Source organism: Strix uralensis, chromosome 3 (genome assembly GCF_047716275.1).
Source record: "Strix uralensis isolate ZFMK-TIS-50842 chromosome 3, bStrUra1, whole genome shotgun sequence".
Taxonomy (NCBI): Eukaryota; Metazoa; Chordata; class Aves; order Strigiformes; family Strigidae; genus Strix; species Strix uralensis.
In genome coordinates, this window is record NC_133974.1 from 31,096,968 (window position 1) to 31,118,393 (window position 21,426).

At 36.3% G+C, this 21,426-nt stretch overlaps 1 protein-coding gene across 1 annotated transcript in view; it reads right to left on the bottom strand.

The window, feature by feature from the left end:
* Positions 1–21,015, bottom strand: part of EYS (eyes shut homolog) — a 1,118,553-nt gene extending 1,097,538 nt beyond the window's left edge. The window contains exon 1 of the mRNA XM_074861787.1: positions 20,915–21,015. Within this exon, the coding sequence (XP_074717888.1) occupies positions 20,915–20,984 (70 nt within the window). The 5' untranslated portion in view covers positions 20,985–21,015. The remainder of the gene's footprint in view (positions 1–20,914) is intronic.
* Positions 21,016–21,426: the final 411 nt, after the last annotated feature.

Consider the following 21,426-nt stretch of genomic DNA (forward strand, 5'->3'; position numbering starts at 1 on the left):
TCCCCCTAATCCTGACCCATAAGCTCTTGGTTGGCTCCTCATCCATCATCCCCAGGCAGAGTTCCATGCACTCCAGCTGGTCACTGACATAGAGGGTGACACCCCCTCCTTGTCAACCCTGCCTGTCCTTCCTAAAAAGCCTGTGTCCTTCCATTCCAACACTCCATTCATAAAAGCCATCCCACCATGTCTTGTTGATGTCAATAAGATCATAGTCCTGCAGGCGTGCTCATGTCTCTAGCTCTCCTTATTTATTACCCATGCTACACATGTTTGCATAGAGACATTTAAGTTGGGCCACCAATGAAACTGATTTACTGGCTGGAATTCCTTTGTGTTGCTCTTCAGGTGCTCTCCTGGTGACCTGTGAGCCCTCTCCAGGCTCTGGGCATCTCTTGCTGGCACTGGCATCAAACTGGTAAGAGTGGGATTGATTGATGTTCCCCTCCCCTGGCAACTTTCGTGTAAAGCCCTCTTCACCAGCTTGGCAAGCATACAACCAAAGATGCTCTTCCCCTTCTCTTTCAGATGGACCCCATGAGCCCCCAGTAGACCAGGTTTCTCAAAGTGAGTCCCATGGTCTAGGTGGCTGAATCCTTGGCTGTGGCACCAGTCCTGTAATTATCTGTTGATTTTGCCAGCTTCCACTGGCCCTTTCAAACCCCTTCCCTTTGCCTGGGAGGATTTATGGAAAAACTACCTGCATTCCCGATTCCCTTAACATAACTCCCAACACTCTGTAATCCCTCTTGATACTCCTCAGACTGCTCCTGGCTGTATCATTGATGCCCACATGAAACAATAGCCAGTACAAGGCTCGGTAGTCTCTTGGGGACATCCCTGATATGAGCCCCTGGTTAGCAGCACATGTGTCTAGAGAGTGCTGCAGGTCAGATGATGGGTGCCTCTGTACCTCTCAGAAGAGAGTCGCCTACTATTATCAGCTGTCACCTTTCCTTAGTTGTACTGGCTGTTCTACGGGGAGCAGGTCAGGCTGCCTTAGTCAGCTCCAGCGTCTCTCCTGATGTGACGGGTCTTTATTCTTCAGTCTGAAGAGCAGTGAAGCAGTTCTGCAAGGCAACCTCAGTCTTCAAGAGGAGTCTCTTCTTCCTGCAGGTCCTTGCTGTTGCAAGCTTCCAATTCTTCTGCATTACTGTCCCCCCTCACTTCCAAGTTTGCTGGTGGGGGAGATTTTGGCTGTTTGGCCATGGGCTGTGGATCCACTGCAGACTGCACTTGGAACCAGCTATCTAACTCCTTCTCAGCCTCCCTGATCTTATGCAGCCTTCTCACCACCTCCTGCAGCTCAGTCACCTGCTGCAGGAGGTCCTTCACCTGGGCACATCTTTTGCAGGCAGGTCTGCTGCCTGTCCCTGCCCCAGGAGAAAGGTCTGGGAATTTCCTGCAGTCTGAGGCCGGCTCTGCAGCCTCTCCCTTCAGCGGCTCCATCTGGATGGAGGCATTGGCCACCACTGAGGTAGATGGTGCAGACCCCCCAGCTGGAGCTGCAGCCTTTGCTCTCAGACGAGTGCCTGCCATCCTGCCCTGAGGGCCAGGTAGGATGAGTGCCCTTGGCCTATGCAGATGGTCACAGAACGGTGCCTGGTTGGTGGGTTGTGTGGACTTTAAGCCTCTCCACTCGGCCAGTAGAACGTCCCTCCTTTGAAGAGGCGCCCTCCCTGTGCACCATTCCGTGCTAACTGCCGTGCCATGCCCTGGCTGCTGTGCCATGCCCTGTTTGCAGTGCTCCTGGTGGCTGGTGCTTCCCAGGGCTTCCTGTTGTGGGAGCGGGGGGGTGGCTGCTATTACTCCTGGCCCTCCCCATGCCTTGTCAGCTGCTCTCTCTCTCTCGAACTGCTGGCTCCTGGTGGGCCTCTGCACTACCCTGGGGTTTCCCCAGCTCAGGAAACTTACCCTGTATGCCATTATCCCCTGCTCCGCTGCAGAACATGCCTGCACAGGAGCTGATCTCCTCAGCAAGGCAATAGGTAAGAAACAGGAAACACTGAGGGCAGTGGTATCTTCAAAATCCATGTCACACAATGTTCAGGAGCGATGCTCTCATCCATTCAGGATGTAATAGTCTTCTTATTAAAACATTATGAATGAAGTGGGAGAACAAGGTTCAGTATCTTCCTTTTTTTAAGGGCATTCAAATATATATGTTCCTAGAGATTACTTTGCATAAGTAGATGATGGCTACCATGAGGTTGGGAAATTCACTTTCCTTCCTTGTGAAAGTGAGGCCCTCTACAGTCAGCAAAGCAGCTCCAAATTCTGGTTCTTGCTCCCAAACATGTTATACAAATTTTATGTCTGATGCCTAATTAATCAACAAGAGCAAGGACTTCTGTTTCATTTGCAAATCTGGCTTTTAAATTTATACTGCTTGATGAGTCATCAGCTCTGGGGATAATAGATAAGTCATTTAATATTATCTTAATACCTCTTTTTTCCTTCTTTTTTTTTTTTTTTTTTTTTTTCTTCTATATATAACATTGTTTTCTATCTGACATTTTTGGCCAAAAAATGAACCTGAAGATATTGACTACAGATCTAATCAATAGAGAACTTTTTTCACATTTGTAAGGGTGGAGAATACCTATTTCCAGGTAAGTAATTAAAAAAAAATAAAACAGAGAGCACAAATAGATACATGAGTTTACAAGATGGTACTTTAAATAATGTGTTTGTTCCTCTTTTTAAAAAAATATCTTGAAATGTATCAGCCCCATGTTCTAGAGACAGAGAAAAGGAGCTGTAGTGTTTTGAAGCCAAGTTCTGAAACTGTTGGTCTATAAACTATTCCCATGAAAAGGAAAGACCATCGTTCAAAGTACAGTCTTATTCAAATACTCATATACTGATCAAGAAACAGTCCAGCACCAAAGCAGCTATAGATGCTTAATAATTAGTAAGATTTCTGAAGCTAAGTCTGAAAGCAATGAAAGATGCTAATGAAAGCAAATATCCTGTATAAAAGCTTGCTCACTGTTAATTAGATCCCAGATATACAAGGGACTATACTCAGATTTATCAGCAAGTTAAAAGCTCCAAGACTGTTTATTTCTATGTTCTCTGCTATTGTGTGAGCAGTATTTCCTATTTTAAAATTCTTTATATGCAAAATAAACAGCTGAAATCTATACTATGTAATAAAGAGAAACCCATACTCTAATATGAACCTTGTATTAAAAGCTAGAAGCACAGTATTCAACTGAAAGCTATCTAGTTCATTGGGAAATACGTAATATGATACTGAGGAACATCCAGAAGGTCATGTGCAGGAAAATATCTGACAAACAGTTCAAACATCCCTGTGGAAGGTTTGCATGCTGAAAGCTAGCCTGAAATGACTTGACATAGTTTCAAAACAGATAAGCACTAGTCAAGCAGATTCTCCAAATTATGTAGTCAGAAAAAATAAAGTACACATGACACCTTTCGGTGAGCACATTTGAAAACAAGTTGGGGCTTCTTAATCTTGAAAGGCATTCAGAAGAGGATTACCCAGTAAGAATTTGGAAATCTTACAAATTTTCTTTTCTAAATGCTTACAGATACTTCCACTGGAAAATAAAGACTTCCCTTTAAAGTTCATGTTAAAAAACCTCAAAAAACTTTGACTTTTTGTTTCAGTTTGATGGGAAATAAAAAGGTCACTTCTGGAAATAAGAGATCATTTCATTCCAGCATTCCAGACAATGAGAAATTACTGAGTTCCCATTCAGAAATGTTATGTTGGTTCACTTCAGGCAGAATTAACAAAATGATCTCTCTCTACCTATCTTTCACTTAACAGATTGATGGAAAGGGTTAAGGTACTATGAAGTGGAAAGAACTTGATAAAGTAGAAGATGTTCAAAGGTGTTCTTACAAGCTGATTATCATTAAATAAAGATAATAATGATGACTGTTTCTGTTTTCATTCAAAATTTTCTATTGAATGATATTAAATATGGCTTTATTATACTCTGTCCTATACTGCTTAGAACTTCCATACTTCATCAGCTGATCAGACTTTACTTGAAAAAGGTTCTAAGTAAAGGGAAAATTCCCTTTTCTGATTACTGTTTGTGTTACCATTATCTTTTAAATGCAGCTCAAACAAAAGATACTGAAGTAGGAACAAAGGTAAGGACAAAGATAAAGTGTTCTGTAGACTTTTAAGGGTATTTATGTTTCAAAAAAAAAAAAAAAAAAAAATTTGGCTGCTAAACTTCCAGAGAATTCAACTGATTTTATCCAGATTCAGATTTTGGTATAAACATTTCAGCTATGGTGGATTCACCACCTTGCTATGGACACCCAGTACATCAGCCTATTTAACTATCACATTCAGTCTTTCTCAATACAAGAATAAGGACATTTCCTTATGTGGACAAGGAGAGCTTCATACATTTCCACTGCCCTAGTTAAATTACCATGTTATCTTCCTCTCATTTCAGCATGTAATTTGCAAAGGAAAACTACATTCAGATTATAAGACATGCATTGTCAGTGATCATGTAATGTTGGTATGTAGTTATTTTAGTTGAAAACTATTACTAAATATTTCAGCTATGTATCTAATATGGACAAAAACTATGTTATGAAGAGAAAGTAAAAACAAAAATTAAACTAATTCAAATGTGCTAGTTCAAATTTGTAGTCAAATAGCACAGTGATTTATCACATGAATCCATAGATATATATACAGACAGAAAGGATTGTATATCTTCCTTGAAGTACTCTCTGCCAGTTTTTTTAAGTTCCGCCCTATATATTTCACTACAATGAAAACATACTGAATTTTAATTTTGGCTATCATCAATACTTTATGACATACTGTCATAACTTAAGTGTTTACACATTTATGTTATAATTTTTTTTGCTATATATCCCTACATTTACATGCATATGTAAAACCCTAAATAGTTACCTAAGTTACTTATAACCTATTCACTAATCTCCATTGATATTCTATATTTGTACTTTCTACTGTTCTTGATACAAATGACATTAAGAAAAAAATATTTTAATGTTTTGTCATGTTTCTTCTGCTTTCTATTCTTTTCTGGTATTGCTTTAGTAAGCATCACATAGGGTTAGACTATCTGTGATGGTCCGATGAAATCATAGTTAATGTCTCAAACATCCAATAAAGAACTTTCGTAAAGGAGATGGTCTCTGCGGGCACGTCAGGGTTGTCCAAGCAAAGGCAGGAAGACACAGCAAGGGGAGGGCGTCCTGCAGAGGTGGGACCACACTTTTCTGAGGCTGAACTTCCCTATCTTGAGCAACTCAGTAAAGAGCCAATAGACAAGTTTTCATGACACATGTGCCAAGAAGAAAGGTCAGACAATGGTCATACTTGCTGAGAGGGGGTAGTAACTTCCCAACGATCCCCAAGCTGACCAACCCATTTCCAGAAGAATCTGAAGATACAAACTATGCATGCACCAAAGCAAGGAGAATTTGAGAAGCCTAATGAGTCCAAGTGCCCACCTGGAGAAGGGGCAAGGAATTATAAAAGGACACAAGTCAAAGCCCTCAGTGGCTGTGCCCCTCTGGAACTGGAGCCCTAGGCTGGCTGGACCAACGGTGGAACTAGGACTGATGAAATCTTCCTTTTTGTTTTTCTCTCTCCCTTCCTGCCTCTCTCACTCTCTTTTTCTCTCTTTCCTTTTTTCTCTCATTCTGTATCCCTGCGTACAAGGCAAGGATAGTTGAGGTATGTTTACGGCTTGTTGGGGCATGTCTGACGCTTTTCTGGGTATGTTATAAAATCTGCTGCTTGTCGGCACATGTTGTAAAGTTTGTGGTTTGTTGGTGTATGTTATAAGGTTTACCACTTGTTGCAGAGGTTGCAAGGCTTACTGACAAAGTTTCATGTCAGTATCTGTTGTGAACATAAAAGTTGAGTTTTGTGAATTGAAGAATCCTTGGTGCTGTTTCACATTAATCCTGACCTGAGAATCAGCAAATCTGAATTGTCATCCCAAGAAATTGGGATGTGACACTATTTAAACCACCAAAAAAAGTCTGAAGTCTGCAGAGCTGTGAAAGTTTTACATATTCCTCTGTACTCAATGGGTCATGAAAATTTTGGTGTCCTGCCTTCTTGACAAAGATTAACAGTAACAGAAGATGGCTTGGCATGAATCCATTTTGTGACAAAAATTGCCATGAGAATACAAAATAGCTCAATATTAATCCATTCTCATGAAAATGATGGTAATGAAAATGAGAAATGGCATCAGCTAAATCCATTTTCATTACTCTGTTATGATTGCAATCTTGTAGCTCTCATATAGTGTGCTGAGTGAAGAGATCTTAATTTTAGCCACATTTTTAATGCCTTTGATGAGCATCTCCTTACCATTATACACCATTTCATTCCATACTTTGAATTCTTGTTTTCAAAAGCTTTTAGATCAGTTACAGTTATCTAAACTTGAAAGCATATTTATTAATGGTCCTTAAAAATGATCCATAGAAAGCAAAGCCATGGAGCTCTGAAGAAACTGGCATGACAAGACCTGATCAGTGAAAATGCAGAACCCCCTATGCTTGTAATAAAGTTATGTGAAAATGCAGAAGCAGAGTATAAAACTGTAAGTGCTCAGATCAAACTCATTTTTCTTTTAAAAAATAGTCTTTAAAAATATTCTACTGAAATGAAATGTGGGTTTCGGATTCCAAGTGCTTTAAGATAAGTCAAATTTCTAATTTTATTTACATGGAATTATTTCTGTATTTTTTTTCTGACTAAGCATAGAAATATTTTCTCATTACTGTAATATTTAACTTTGCTTGATGTGGATTAGGAAGAAACAAGTCAATATACAACACTGCTAAAAATAAATTTATTGTTAAATTTGTGTGTGTTAACACAGAGCAATTTAAAATATATGTGGCTTAGTATCCAGAAAGATCACTCAAAAGAAATCTCCAAAGAATCACATCCTTATTTTAACTATACTACATATTAACTCTAGTTTTTTCACCACCTCAGCTCCTACAGTGAGATTGCTTTGGCTGTATGAATACTTTTAGTCAAACTTATGTCAGCATTTGGTTTTCAGAATGTAATTACAATAATCATGTAATTATTATTTGTAAAAGAACAATTCTAGCAAAACCTAATTATCAATATGTGTGTATGCTCCACTCTTTCACATACTTACACTTAACATATTTTTATCTCTACACTTCCAAACTTGCATTTTTGCAAAGCTTAAACAACTCCCTATGCTTTGATTTCTCAACCACCACAGAACCTGATGCCCTGAAAATAAGATTGATCATACTCTAGGAATACTCCATCAGACTTTCAACATAAAAACTGACTAACCTAACAGATGCACAGCTAATCTGAGTATTCCAGCAGGAACTTCCACATTCCTATCTTTGGCTTTTTGCATGGGCTTCCTTTGTGACCATGATCTCTAAGAATTCCCCTTCTGCCTACTGTCATAATAAGATTACTGCAGGACAATCTCTGTAAATGATAAATGCAGGATTTTCAAATTCTTTCTCTGACATTTTTTAGAGGAGACAAAGTGCCTGACTATCAAATTACCTCAGCAAATAAAAGTCTTGTTTGTGGTTATGGCTAAATTACAATGAATGCCATCCAAATACAGGGTATAGAACTATGATACTCTCTTTTCACAGTTCCCACCACAACATCAAGAAATTTGGTGACCATAAGCTCTTCATAAAGTGGTAACAAGAACTTCCTGACATGCTAGTGCCTCACAAGCCTTCCCTAGACCAGGAGACACAAAGATGAGGCAGCTCTATTGCAACCTATCTATTGCGCCTACAGCAGTTGGCCAGCAGCTTCCTTCTCTACAGCCTGTTCACCACAAACTGACCAACATAAAAATTGACTTAAAAAGTAGGACAGTACAGGTCAGCCAAAGACCCATGTTGTAGGTTTTCCATCATACATTAACCTCATAAAAACACACACACCACCTTAAAGCTTTAGAACAAAATTTATTCCAGGAGAAGGATATTTACTTGGGCAGTTTCAGTCTGGATCCATCAGCTCTTCTTAATGTCTATTTCCCTTTTTACAAAAAATACTGTATGCAAATTATATTCTTAAAAGGTATCAACAGTATAATTTGTTGCATTATATGTCCATGTTTTTTCATGTGTCTGAATTTATCTTTTTTTTTTTTATGATCATTTTTGTGAGTTATAGATCAATGTATCACTCAGATTTTTTTAATAGTCTGAGTGCTGTTTGCTTTCTCCTGCAGTTGGAAGCAGTGGTACATTTGTATCAAAACAATATATGGAAAACCAGGAGAAACACAGAACTCAACCTAATTTCACATAATTTATTGGCTATTCAATTCTTCAGAGTTCTCATGACAAAGAATTTAATGAGAGTAAAACCTAGCTCATTAATCTACTAATCTCTGAAATATATAATAAGGGTAAAAAATCTTAGAAATATTAACATAGTGCAATTTTGAATTAATCTTACAGTCTTGCCTTGTCCCATATGCCTTATCCTACAATGCCAAATCTGCCTTTGCTCCTGGAATCCTAATAACATTCAGAACTGACCTATTATCTTCAAAGCATAATCACCATTACTCCTCTTTTTCTCCCCACTACATTTTTGGAGTTTTAAAGTAAAAGAAAGCAGATAAAGTATATTGATTCAGAATGGTATTAAGCAACACTTCTGCTGAGTGCTTTATATCATCTGAGCAATTATATATTTTTTAAAAGAAATTCGCTCCATCTTCACTTGAAAAGTAGTTTACACGTTCAATTGCAGTGACTGTATCAGGCAGGACTAAAATTCTACATAGATTATATAAAGCCCATTTCAAACTTTTATTCAAAAAGGCCCTTGAAATACTAGCTAAGTTGGCTTTTGTCTCTCTTTTCTTACCCATGGAGTCTTTGTGCCATGTCTAGCTATCTATCTGCTTAATGATGTCAGGATGCTGCCTCATAGGAGCTAGCTGATACAGTTCTCCTAATGAACAAAACGATCTCTCCAGGCAGTGACATCAGACACTGTCTTCAAGGTGATCCAGGCTCTTATGAAGAGTTAGTGTTATAAAATTACACATATAGTTTCTTGAAAGTCATATCTAGGGCAGTCTTTGAAGAGAGCTATGCCAGTGTAGACAGCAGGGAATCACAGCACTCAAATCTCAGCATAGTTAAAATAGAACTACTTGAACCAAGCAAAAGCTGAGTGGTCTGGACCATCTGAAAATTGGTCCTGAACACCCAGATTCTCTGAACTTCTTTGTGTAGGTTCAATGATTTTTCTAAGGACAGATGTTATATTAAGTTGTAGTGCCCTTCACAAGGTTGCTGTGTCAACTACTTGACAAAGTATCATTCTTCTATGTTCACTGTGCATTTTAACACTCAGCTAGTAGCCAGGAGACATGATGGCTCCTGTCTAAAGTATTCACCAGGGAACATTCAGGTTTACAAGTGCTGTGATGATATGATTGGAAGAGAAAATTAGAAATAGATAAATAACTAAATGTAAGGCATTAAGTAATAGATGGACTGAGTTTTGATACTTCCAAAACCAAAAAAACCCCAAATCATATATATATATATATATAAAAATTCCAGAAAACCTAGAAACTGGATTAACTTTAATTCAGGAGCACAAATTCTCTTAATAATAATAAGGGAAATAGCATTCTGTATAGAATATGAAAAGCAAGGTACTATGTTTCACTGAAATGGAACTACAAAGTAGACTTTTTACCTCTCACAGCATTCTTCCTCAACAGATATTAAAAAATAATTTCTGTATCAGACATTTATTTTGACAATTGGGGAATTAATCTGCGCATGTGTGCATGTGATTAATGCTTTCTGATGTAATGAGCTCTTTGTATTGTTTTCCTGTGCTCTGGTCATCCATGTTTTCTTAGATCACTGATTTTTCTATTAGGAAGAGAGGAACTGCTAGCTTTGTATCTGACTCTGAATCAGACTGAATAAGCTTTGCCTCAGTGGAACAATGAAGCAGGTACAACACAGGCAAAGCCACTGGTCTGCAGGAAAGAGGAAGGAGTAGCTGTGTGTTTATATTAAACACCTGTAAAAAGGCACATGTCAAAAATACAAGAAAAATACAAGAACAGAGGAAAAAGGACTTGCTGCTTTTTGAGCAAAAGCAATACTTTTCATTGTCACTCTTGCTGAAAGTGATGGAAATTGGTCACAGGTTTAAAAAAAAAGACATTGCTCAAAGAGAGACCGAGGAGTTAGGTTTCTGTTCATCTGGAATTCTGAAACAGTGTAAACATTTCTGGATGCCAAGGAAACTGAGGCGATAGTGATCTACACATATACTTGACCATTTTGGTAGATCTGTAAGTTTCTTGAATTGTTTATGAGTTTTTATATATATAGCTTTATTTCAGAAAGTCCTCTGCAAAAATCTGTCTACATAATACTGTTGCAATATATCCTTCCTGAAAGGTTAAAGAAATATTCCACAGTAACAAGAAGAATGGCAACGCATGCGTCTTTGCTGCAGCACAACTTGGGTAATTATTTAACTTGGGGATATTGTAGATCACTGTTTCAGAGTCTGCTGCCACTGGTAAAAACTATGCTTTCTGTCTGTTTAACAACTTCTGAAAACACTGTTCATAAAAATGGCATGCAAATGATGTCCGGTTTCACTTGTGACAATATCTCAGAGATTGTTAGTTTCTCTCTGTCCTGGTTTTTGTTACTGAATCTCACAATTGCTTTAACTTTCGCTGCAGTTGTGTTAGTAACAAAACAGACCTTCTGATAGCAAAAAGTAGCATTATTTTGCAGCTTCTAATACTATATGGTGTCTAAAGTAGTCTCTGTATAAGAATATGGCTTGTGCAAGTATACAAAATGATTGCCGTCCTGCTGATGAGCCAGATATAAACAGTTTACACCTTGAGCTCAAGTGCTACCGTTCTTAGAGGCCCAGAAGCACACATATCCTCTTTGAATGAGTTTCATAAAAAGATGTACACAACAACAAAAAGCAGATTTCATAAAAGCAAGAAGACATAAAATGAAGACTACACCAAGTGGCATGATGTGGGGGTAGTACTAACACCTCTAATTCACTGTGTCGAATTTGCATCTGATATAGGAATGGACTGCCATTGACATATTTTTTCAACTTTTGTGTCAACATTAGATACTGCTAGTAACATACCATATAAATATGCAATTAAAACACATTGTAAAAAGGACTTTCTATGCAAAAAAAATCCGATCAAAGATAAGTATGTAATTCAGTGTCCTGACTTGATTACAAGACTTGCTTGTGTCTTTGTTATTAATAATATACATTTTGTGTGCAATTCTCGTATCACACTGTGTCTGACTTAATGTGTGAGGCACTTTAGTATGGCATGATTGTTTTGTTACTTCAGGCAGCCGTCCAGCTGTGGGCCAGCACTTGGTCAAACTGATTTGTTCTTGGCAGGAAGCTAAGAACACATAATGGTTTCAATTGTACATTATGACTTTGGGGGGTTGTGGTGGGAAATAGCCAAAAATGTTATCTCAACCCTTTCAACAGTGGACAGTTTGGTCTGCTAATCAGTCACAACCTCTGCTCTTAGAAAGGGATGGATTCATGGCAGTTTTCAGAAAATGTTGTTAAGTTTACAGTGATAGTCTCTTATACTGCATAACTACTCTGGTCAATTACATACTGATTCTCATTCTTATGACAATAATTGTAATGAGAAAAGGAAATTGTACCACATGAATTTTTCTTGTGATAAAGATTATTGCAAGGATTTGACAGGATACAAAATTAAACCCACTCTCTTAATAATCCTGAAATTGTCATCTGCTGTCCCCTTCAAATGCCATAAGGGAGGTGACTGCTTGGACATTATCAGCCACAAAAATAGAAAGCAGATCTGTGCTTCCTTCAACACAGTGAATCATCATGCAGAGATTGTATTGAAAGTGATAAAGGCTGCTACTTATGCAAATTAATAAACAGGCAAGAAATCAAGTCTTTTAATTTAGCTAAACAAGAAGGGGAGTAGGGATGAAAAGCAGAGCTTGGCCAAATTGACATATTTGACAAAACTCCTCTTTTTTCATGTTGAGATGAAAATTTGTGCACTAGATCAAAAGGATAGATGCTCAGTCCATCCTGCCAGTCTCATTTTTTTAAAAGCTTTCCTTTTTCCAACATGTTGTTTTTCACTCTCTTCTCTCACTTGTTATTAAGGATGCTACTTGTGCTATGTTACAAAGTAAGCCTGAAGATAATTTTTATTTTAATTAGATGTTTTGGCAATTAGGGTAATAGACAACAATATTTCCTTGAAATAAAAAGAAGGAAAATATTAAATTATTACAGTGACTAACATTATGTCAATAACATACCATAGTCTTTTGTCAACCTGGAAGATAAAAGTTCTGCAATTTAGAGAAATTAATTGGCATATCAAGCATCCTTTATGTTGTAGTCATGGGCTTTTAGGCTGTGTAATATTGGTCAATGAGCATTACCGTTAACTAGTTTACTCATATTGCTGTACTGGCTATTTAGGATGCATTAACACCAATGGGCTAAATTTAAAAAACTTGCTGACGGTGGTTCACAACTGAGTTAGGCTGATATTAGCTTGAAATAAAGCAATTGAAATGTGGAACAGAAGAACATGACAAAATACACCATTACTTATATGATCATCCAAATATTGCTTAAAAAATTGAAGCTGAAAATCCTTTTTTTTCTTGTTTAGACAAATGCGCATCCCACAGGACTAAGGAAAGCTAGACTAATTCACCATTACATCCTAACCTTTGTGTAAGCAGCACGTAGGTTCTTCATCTTTACACACACCTAATGGTTTTTAAAAACAGTTCATAATATTTCAGCTAAGATAATCTAAAAATCAATATATTCAAGACTGTGAGATGTTGGTATGTTGCACTTGTGGTTATAGAAGGGAAGATAACATTTAAGAGCAAATGAAGAAGATAGAGTGTTATTGCATTTTGTTTACTTTAAGGCTGTTAGCACAAATGAAGTGCGATAAGCACCTCAGTGTTTCAGGGTGCAGTTCCAGAAGCATCAGTTGTCTCTTAGGATAAAAAGTAATATTATCATCATCTATTTTAAAAACGAGAACAATTCAAGACTGCGACAAGGTCATAACGTTCTGATAATTTTCCCCTTTATGTTATAAATCACCGTTTAATTTTCACTACATAGATCCAGCCTGTAGAGATGCAAAATCTGACAATGAATGAAAATAAATTATTTCCTAGGTGACAAGTGGGAAAACTATGGACACATTGTAACAGAAAGTGATTCATCCATGTAGTTGTACAATGATAAGGACATACACTTTTTAATGATGAAATGTCCTAAAGGTGTCTTTCTTATATGTACACTAGTATAAATTATTGTGCTTTCAGCAATGCATCATTTATCTCTAAAAGAACAAACATGTACTGTAAAGCAACAGGGACAGAAAAGAAATTCTGATCAATAACATTACATACGAGCTACTGTATGATATGCAAAATGTCAGGAAACTGTCCAATTAGGTTTTTACCTAAAGTGAACATAGGGTAACGCTGCTCACCACAGAGAGAACAATGAGAAGAGCTGTCTCTGTCATGAAAATCTACCTTTTCACTGAGTTTAACCCCCCTCCCACAGACAACAAATAATAAATTGAGATTAGTCTGATAAATATAGAGGGCATTATAGAAGCCAAAGCTGATGTCCTCATGCAATGACAAGGGACATTTCTTTTAGAATAAATATTTTTCTGGGAAGTTTTGTCCTCACAATTTGCAAAGATGTGCAGGCACCTGACTCCTACAGATTTCATAACCTTTCCCAAAGGTGCTGTATTACACAGAACAAAACTGAACAGCAAAGGATGAGATGCCAAAAGAAGGAAATTGCAAAGGTGTGGTAATATATGTACTCTTCCTAGTTTTCATTTCTCTCTTTTTTTTACTGTTTTCCTAAACCTTTATCCCTATGGACAAAACTGCAACAAATACAGGGTGAGAGTAATGTACTAAGTAAGGGCAAATATGTGACTTCAGCTGCCTGTAGCTGTTACCTAGTCACAAGTTCATGGCAGTGGGGTGAACAAGCTCAAGAAGGGGGAAGCAGGGGAACAACTAATAGGCTCCAGAATGTCTCCCTGCAGCTCTGGAAATGGAATTTCACCAAAAAACCCCAAAGAAACATAGATTAAACAGAAGGACATGCTACTCAGTAAAAAGACTGCTCAGCTCTTGATTTTGGTTTTCAAAATACTTTTTTTTTTTTTCAAACACACAGTAGTGCATAAAGAAATGGAAAAATGCAGGGCTAAATCTATAGCTAAAGGAGAAGCTGTGCTACACAGTGTTTTCATTTGGATCAAGAATGTGTGTTTTAAGTGAATAACCTGATTGTCCCCACTTACAGTGCTTCAGATCACTTTACATAGCACATGAATAAGATTCCTTTCAAATGAAATTAAACCAGAACATGCACTCCTGATGTGTAACTAATAAATCCAACTGCTAACAGGCATTCAAGTCCCCAGGTAGAAACCAGAGTTAATCCAAAATAAAGATCCTGAAATGTGTAATGTGGATACTAAGCCTTCTGCACGAATGGTCTTGCTGTCAAGATCCACTCCAGCTGGGCCATGCTACTTGCTGTGTTGGACTGAAGCTTGCTGGCCAATGCTACCAGAGACACAAAGAGGCAGAATGCCTGGGATTTTGTACACCATGCCCAGTACTCTTCAAAATTTCCTTTGACAAACTGCTGTGTTGCAATCTGAGAAATAAATATTCACTGTAACCACATATGTTTCCCATTTAAGAGATATGAGGAAGACCAGACCGAATTTGGGTGTCTATGTTCAGAGCTCTACTTCAGACAAGCTCTATCAGTGGCACTTCTCCCATGAATCCTTTTTGTGCCTGAGCAGTACTTTTAAAGTATAAACCAGATTTTGTTATTTTAACTTTGAATTGTTATCAGTGTACACTGAAAATGGCCTTATCTGGGGGACTCACTATGGGCTAAAATAATACTCTCATATTAAAATAAGACTCCAAATATATAAAAATTCAGAAGATACTAACAATTACATAGATTCTTTCCCTTTTTACCCACAGAAATAATTTTTCTTCTATGTGTGAACATCTTTTCAGAGAAACAGATATTCCTATCTGATCTCCTACACATTATTAGCCCTTACATTTCACTATGTACTTACATTTGACAAAGTCATGCTTTGTAGAAAAGATCCAGTCTTGTGGTGGATATCAGGTAGTGGAAACTCCATTGCTTCCATTTTTTTTTTTCCCCCAGTTTCCATCTTGTAACTTTAGTTTCTGTATACCAGTTTCTATGTTATGCTTACATTATTTGAAAAACATTTCACAAATACGAAACGTCCCTGTTAAGATACTTTAAGGCAACCCTTCAGTCTTTCATTTGAAAAGTTACGTTCTTGAATTCTATCACAAGCAGTTATGCTCAACAATCTATTAAAGATTTTTGCAATTCTCAGCTCCCTTTCCAATTTTCAGCATAGAAGATAATACATCACTGCTTACATACTTGCATCATACGGAAGAGCATAATCATCCTTTTAGTCTGTTTTCTTTAATTTATTGTTAATTATGGAGTTGATCTGCTTCTATTTAAATTCCACATCAGAAAGGATTTTTTTGAATAAACCTTTTTGCTTTAGAAACCTTGGCTCTTGAAATTTCCCAATTTTTATATGACAGTTATATGATGATCACTTCTGTTTATTTTGACATATTGTGAACCAATCAAAAACACTTTCAAAGTTAAGACTGTGAAAAAAAATCACAATGAAAGATATAGCATTTTGATAATACTAACATTGATGTCATGTTTACACTTCTGTTCAGTATTATATGGCAGTACAATTTTCCACATCATAGACATATAGGTATCAACACTGATTTCACTGACAGTCTGCAAAAATAAAATTACTTAGAGATTTAAACATTTCATAAGTATTGTATTAATAAATATTTAAAATTCCGTGGTAACATATGTAGTTAAATAAGACTGGAGGAACATTAGGCTTTTAGTTTAATAGCTTAACATAACCGTGTAAGGAGTGGAGAAATCAGTTTGGATAGATTAAAAGAAAATAAATCACTGACCATTTCTTTGGTTTTGTTCATTGATATGAATGGAAAAAAATCTTTTGTTTTTCTCCCCAAGACAAAATGCAAATTGTGCCCATCTTAAGACTGAATATATAATTTCTACTTCAAGAGTTGCAAGGTAGATGCTATTTCACGAAGCTAGCATTTAGGAAGAAAAATAACCTTTTAGCCTAAGTAGCTCAGTATTTTCTAAATGTTCTCCACCCTTGGAAAGTTCATTAAATACCAGGAGTTGAGGTTTTTCTCAGTATCTCATTAAAGCTAACCCAAATTGTATAAAATACATAACAATTCAGTGAGCAAACAGAGAAAAGTATAATTATATAAATTACAGGCTAAGGCCCTCCCCAGGAAAATGCAAGTATCTTAAACCTTGTAAGAAGAAGGAGGCTCTCATGGAAATCCATGTTAATCTCTTGACTATAGAGGAAGATAAACAGCTGCACAGTTTCAAAATTACTACCTATCCTGGAAGGACTTAACTGGTTTGTGACGTTAAAATCTTCCAGGCACTTTAAATTCCCTCTTCCCATGAAGGGTAAGCTACATAACTCTCATTTCCCACTTGGTTTCTTTCCTTTTTTTTATATAACACCCAAGAAGGGAAAGACACGTGTATAACTCATTCCTTTACCTAGGAAATTTTAATGCATATACCCCATCAATGACCTATCTATATGCTGTTAGTCACACAAGAAGCATCACTCAATCTGTGAAGCAACCGGTGTTCAACAATTATAGGTCCTTGAAGATAAAAAGAGAACAAAGTCTATGAGCACCTAATGAAAAAAAGAGGCCAGAGAGTGCAACCTTGCAACTACTTATGTGAGCAGCTTTACCCAACCACTGCTTTCACGCTGCATAGCATATTTACCCTACTTAAGTTTTGTAGTATTGATGTGTAAAACAATGGAAGCTATCTTCCAAAGGAAGATTTCCAAAGAAACACGTTATCTGGGAGCCATACAAAATTAGAAAAGCTAGTAAAAAATTGGGGGATCAGAAGGGACCTACAGACACAGCAGCTGTTTGACAATGTAAAGTATGCCAGAATCTTTTACAGCTTTCATCAATGAATAGAGTTTATAGAAAAAATGAATCTTTGTCTCTTTCGATTTAATAAATAGTTATTATGATTTATAATTGCGGCAATAATTGGACTGATCCAGAAATTCAATATTCAAGATATATTTATAGCTAATAACAGCTTCTTCATCATGTACCTTGGAAATCTTTATTAACCTTAAATATCTTTCAAACTTTAGTATGAAATTTACGTTACATACATTTTGGGATGAAGGTGACTTTTACTACAACTCTTGTCCAAGGCATGCTTAGCAATATACTCCTGGTCATCAGCCATTTGAATGACAGATTACGGTCTAATCTGGCATTCCATTTGCACAGGCAGTTTTTCAGTAAATTTGACATTGATCATCTGTCCGTTTGATTTGTTAACTTTATAAAATTTTTTTTTTTTTTTACAAAATGACTAAAGGCTCGCAGGTTAGTATAGAAAATGCTGTTATTCTATATTTTATTTCATCATAAGCATCATTTCCAGAGAAATGGTTTTGATTGGTGAAACCAATAACGTTATTTTTCTTTCTCTATCAACTCTCAATAGCTAAATGAGCCTAAGGAATTTGGGGGTCAAATGTTACTAATTTGACTGGCACAAGAGAAGGGATACTAAACTGACAGAATGGGGAGATAGTAACAAAATGCATCAGTATAGACATGAAATCATCACGTTGCTGCATCTAGCACAGTCAGTTCCTGTCAGCATGTGCACTCTATAGTAAATCTTATTTTCTTATAAGTCTTCTCTCTATCTACCAAATGTTTATGAAAAAAAACATAATCAGAAACCACAAATCAAGACAATGTATGACACCGGAAAGAAAATCAACTCTCCCAAATGGTCTTGGGAACACAAATTGTCTAGGTTTATGTTGGCCAAATATGATATTATTTAATTTTTAACATTCATTATATAGCATTTTTACAGTGGGGGGAGTCTTTTTTAAAAAAGGTAAATATTTAAACCTACATATTTTTTCCCTATTCATGTAAAAGCTCACTGATAGTATTTGGGAATGTGTATAAAGAATGAGACGTGGAGGAAAACATGGATGAACCTGTGTGCAAATGTCCACACACTTTCTGCAATGTAAGTGCATACAAGAAGTAAAAAATTGATCCCAAATTTGGCAAATATGTTAGTGATTTGTTAAAATTTGCTCACAATTATTTTAAGCTGCATTACCTGTTTATAATCTAAAGTAAAAAATTACTAAATAGTTAATATTATTATGAATACCAATGAGACAGGGAAAATTAAGATGCAGATAAACTCCCTTCTTTAGTTCTCCAGGCCAAGCAGTTCACTAAGGACTAAACAAATTCTGCCTCCATTTAGTCTTAAATACTCATCTGTGTTCCCATGAGCAAAATTGTTTCTCCAGAAACACTTTTCTGGACAGGATTGGTTGCTTTTTGTTTACAGCAAAATGATCCAAGGTCTGGCTAGGCACTTATAAAGCTCTAGTAATTGTATTATCAAAATATCTCAAAATGTTATTATCAAAACATTGATTACTCTATTGAAACATCACTAGTGCAGTAGAAAACTGCCAACTCCATTTTGAAGAAACAGTTGATTAAGAAACTTACTGAAAATCAGTAAAAGTGTGGCCTGAGTTCTAAGTTAGTTCTGCTTAGCGTGGTGGGTCCAGAGTGCTGCCCTGCACTGTGAGGACACACAGGAGTCTTTACTAGGTTGAGATACTTAGCTCTGTGTGCCATTTGCAATGACCCATGTGTGGTCCAGATGTGTGGGGTTTTTTCTACTCTCCCATTACTCTCTTCATATCATTGCAAAAGAGCGATCTGTGCCAAAAGTCTGACAAGTGTAGATGTTTTGCATTCCCTGTTCATCCTCAGATCAGTTCAATGCTGCTGCTAACATAATACTGTGTAGTAAAGGGTATGCTGACTTCCTGCTCCCTTTCCTGGAAAATGTACTAACTAGATACCTCAAATGCACAAACTTCTCTGGTGAGTTTATTTAACTCCTCTTGACAGATGTATAAAAAACAAGTGACATTTTTGTTATACAATGTTATTAAGCTACAATACCACCATGTATAAAGAAGGTGCATGTGTCTTCCTATGTTTAAAACATTTCAGATATGTTAAAAAGATATTCTATCTATGTAACATATTTTCAGTAAATATTTACATGCCTTTCACATGATTATCCGATCTCTCTCATATCACACCATTTCTTAGCAAAGGCCAGCTACCACTGATGTTTCTTGGAAATGCCCTTGGACAATGACTATCATTGTCCTGGTTACTTCAGAAAAGAGGTTTAACACTTAATTAGATGAACATTGTATTTTAATGAAATTGTGTAAAGACTTCTTACTAATTAACACAATTATTTAGCAAATTACTTAAAAATGAAACATGAAATTATAGTTATAATTTAAATAACTTTTACAGTCATATAAAGATCAGTATAATGCATAATTTTATGATTTTAGTACAAAGCAAATATATCTAGAAGTCATCACTGGAGATGCCTCACAAAAAGGCAAAAATACTGATTCTGTGAGAGTTCTTGATACTTGCTACAGTATCTTTTCCTCTTAGTGATGTCCCATCCCATTAAAAAATAACAAAATATATTCTCATAAATGTGTAAACAAAAATGCTTATTATATCAAAGCGTTACTTTTTTCCTTCCAATCTCCAGAAGCATAAAGGCACAATCTCTTGGTTTAATTAATTAATAAAGCCATAGTCACAACTGCTTTATTCAACCTATACCATAGCTTTCATGATTAACATAGAAAAGTTTTGTACACCAAGAAATTGCAGTAGTTCAGGCTTATTTACAAAGGTGTTTTTAAAAACGTATCAACTACATTTTTTATAAATATTGCTTCCAAAAAATGGATACTATATCTAAGTAAAATTCCTTAAAAACATCATGCATATTATAAATTGCAACAACAAAATAAGACCATAAAAATATAATGAGAAAGAATGGATAATTACTAAATTGAAACTCAGAACTCCACTGATCTGGGAGCTCTCCATGCTAGCTAGGTAGACTTTCTACTAGCTTTAGGAAAATTTAGCTGTCTTAGAAATGAAAGAAATTATGTTTTCAGTGAACAGAGGAAAGCTCTTATTTAGAATATGCTAGTAAGTACACTCAGTCTCTAAATCATATTCAGAAGCATTTTGCGTTTTTTCTTCATGAAAATCGTATGTGAGTTCTGGTCATAGTTTTTAATTATTATTATATATTTTGAATTAAATACAGTGGTCTGTTCTGTGAACAATAACTCTTAAACCAGGTGTACTCTATGTAACTTGCATATCGCTTGCTACTGGAGAGGGATAACAGTGTGAAGACGGTAATATCGAAACTAACTTCAAACACCTTGGAAATATGTTCATTCTGTCAAATTTATAATCAAATGAAAGTAAAACTTTTCAAGATTTGCTATCTTAAATAAGCACTAAAGATCCTGTAACCTATTATGAACAAATTAAACTCATAAGCGCATGCGTAGGCCTACATATAGCCCAGACTTTATCTTTCTAATCTGGTGATGAATACAGCAGGCCACCATCTGGTGTGCATCTACATCAACAACGAAAATACAGCCATATAATTTAATAATCACAAACTTTAACTGCTACTTACCACTTTGTTCCAGATACAGAAGGTCTGAGATTAAATCTGTGAAAAAAAAAAACCCATAGAAAAACAGCATAAGGTTAACTGTTTTAGTTCGGATTTCAGAGGCAGACAGTCAAGCAGGGAGAGCTTTTCTGTTGCTACGGAAACCTGACGCTGAGGATTTAATGACAGCATCAGATGGTATTGTACTGGAGATTGTCTGCTTGAGGGACTAGACAGAAATCCTTCTGATAAGAAATAAGAATGAATTCCAAATATTTTCAATTTGCTTTACCAGAAATATCCTTTCATTGCCTCAAATGTATTACTTTGATAATAAATACAAAGAATTTTTATTAATATTAGAAAAATATATACCAGTGAAACATAATCTGTCTGGAAGCTCTCTAGCCACGTAACTAATCTTCCTAAAACCTTTACTCAATATGTAAAGTTTATAAAATTAGTACTGTATTTCAAGTTTTTAGTCCGTAGAAAATATATTTTGCTTCCTCAAAGCATTTGTCTTTAAACTG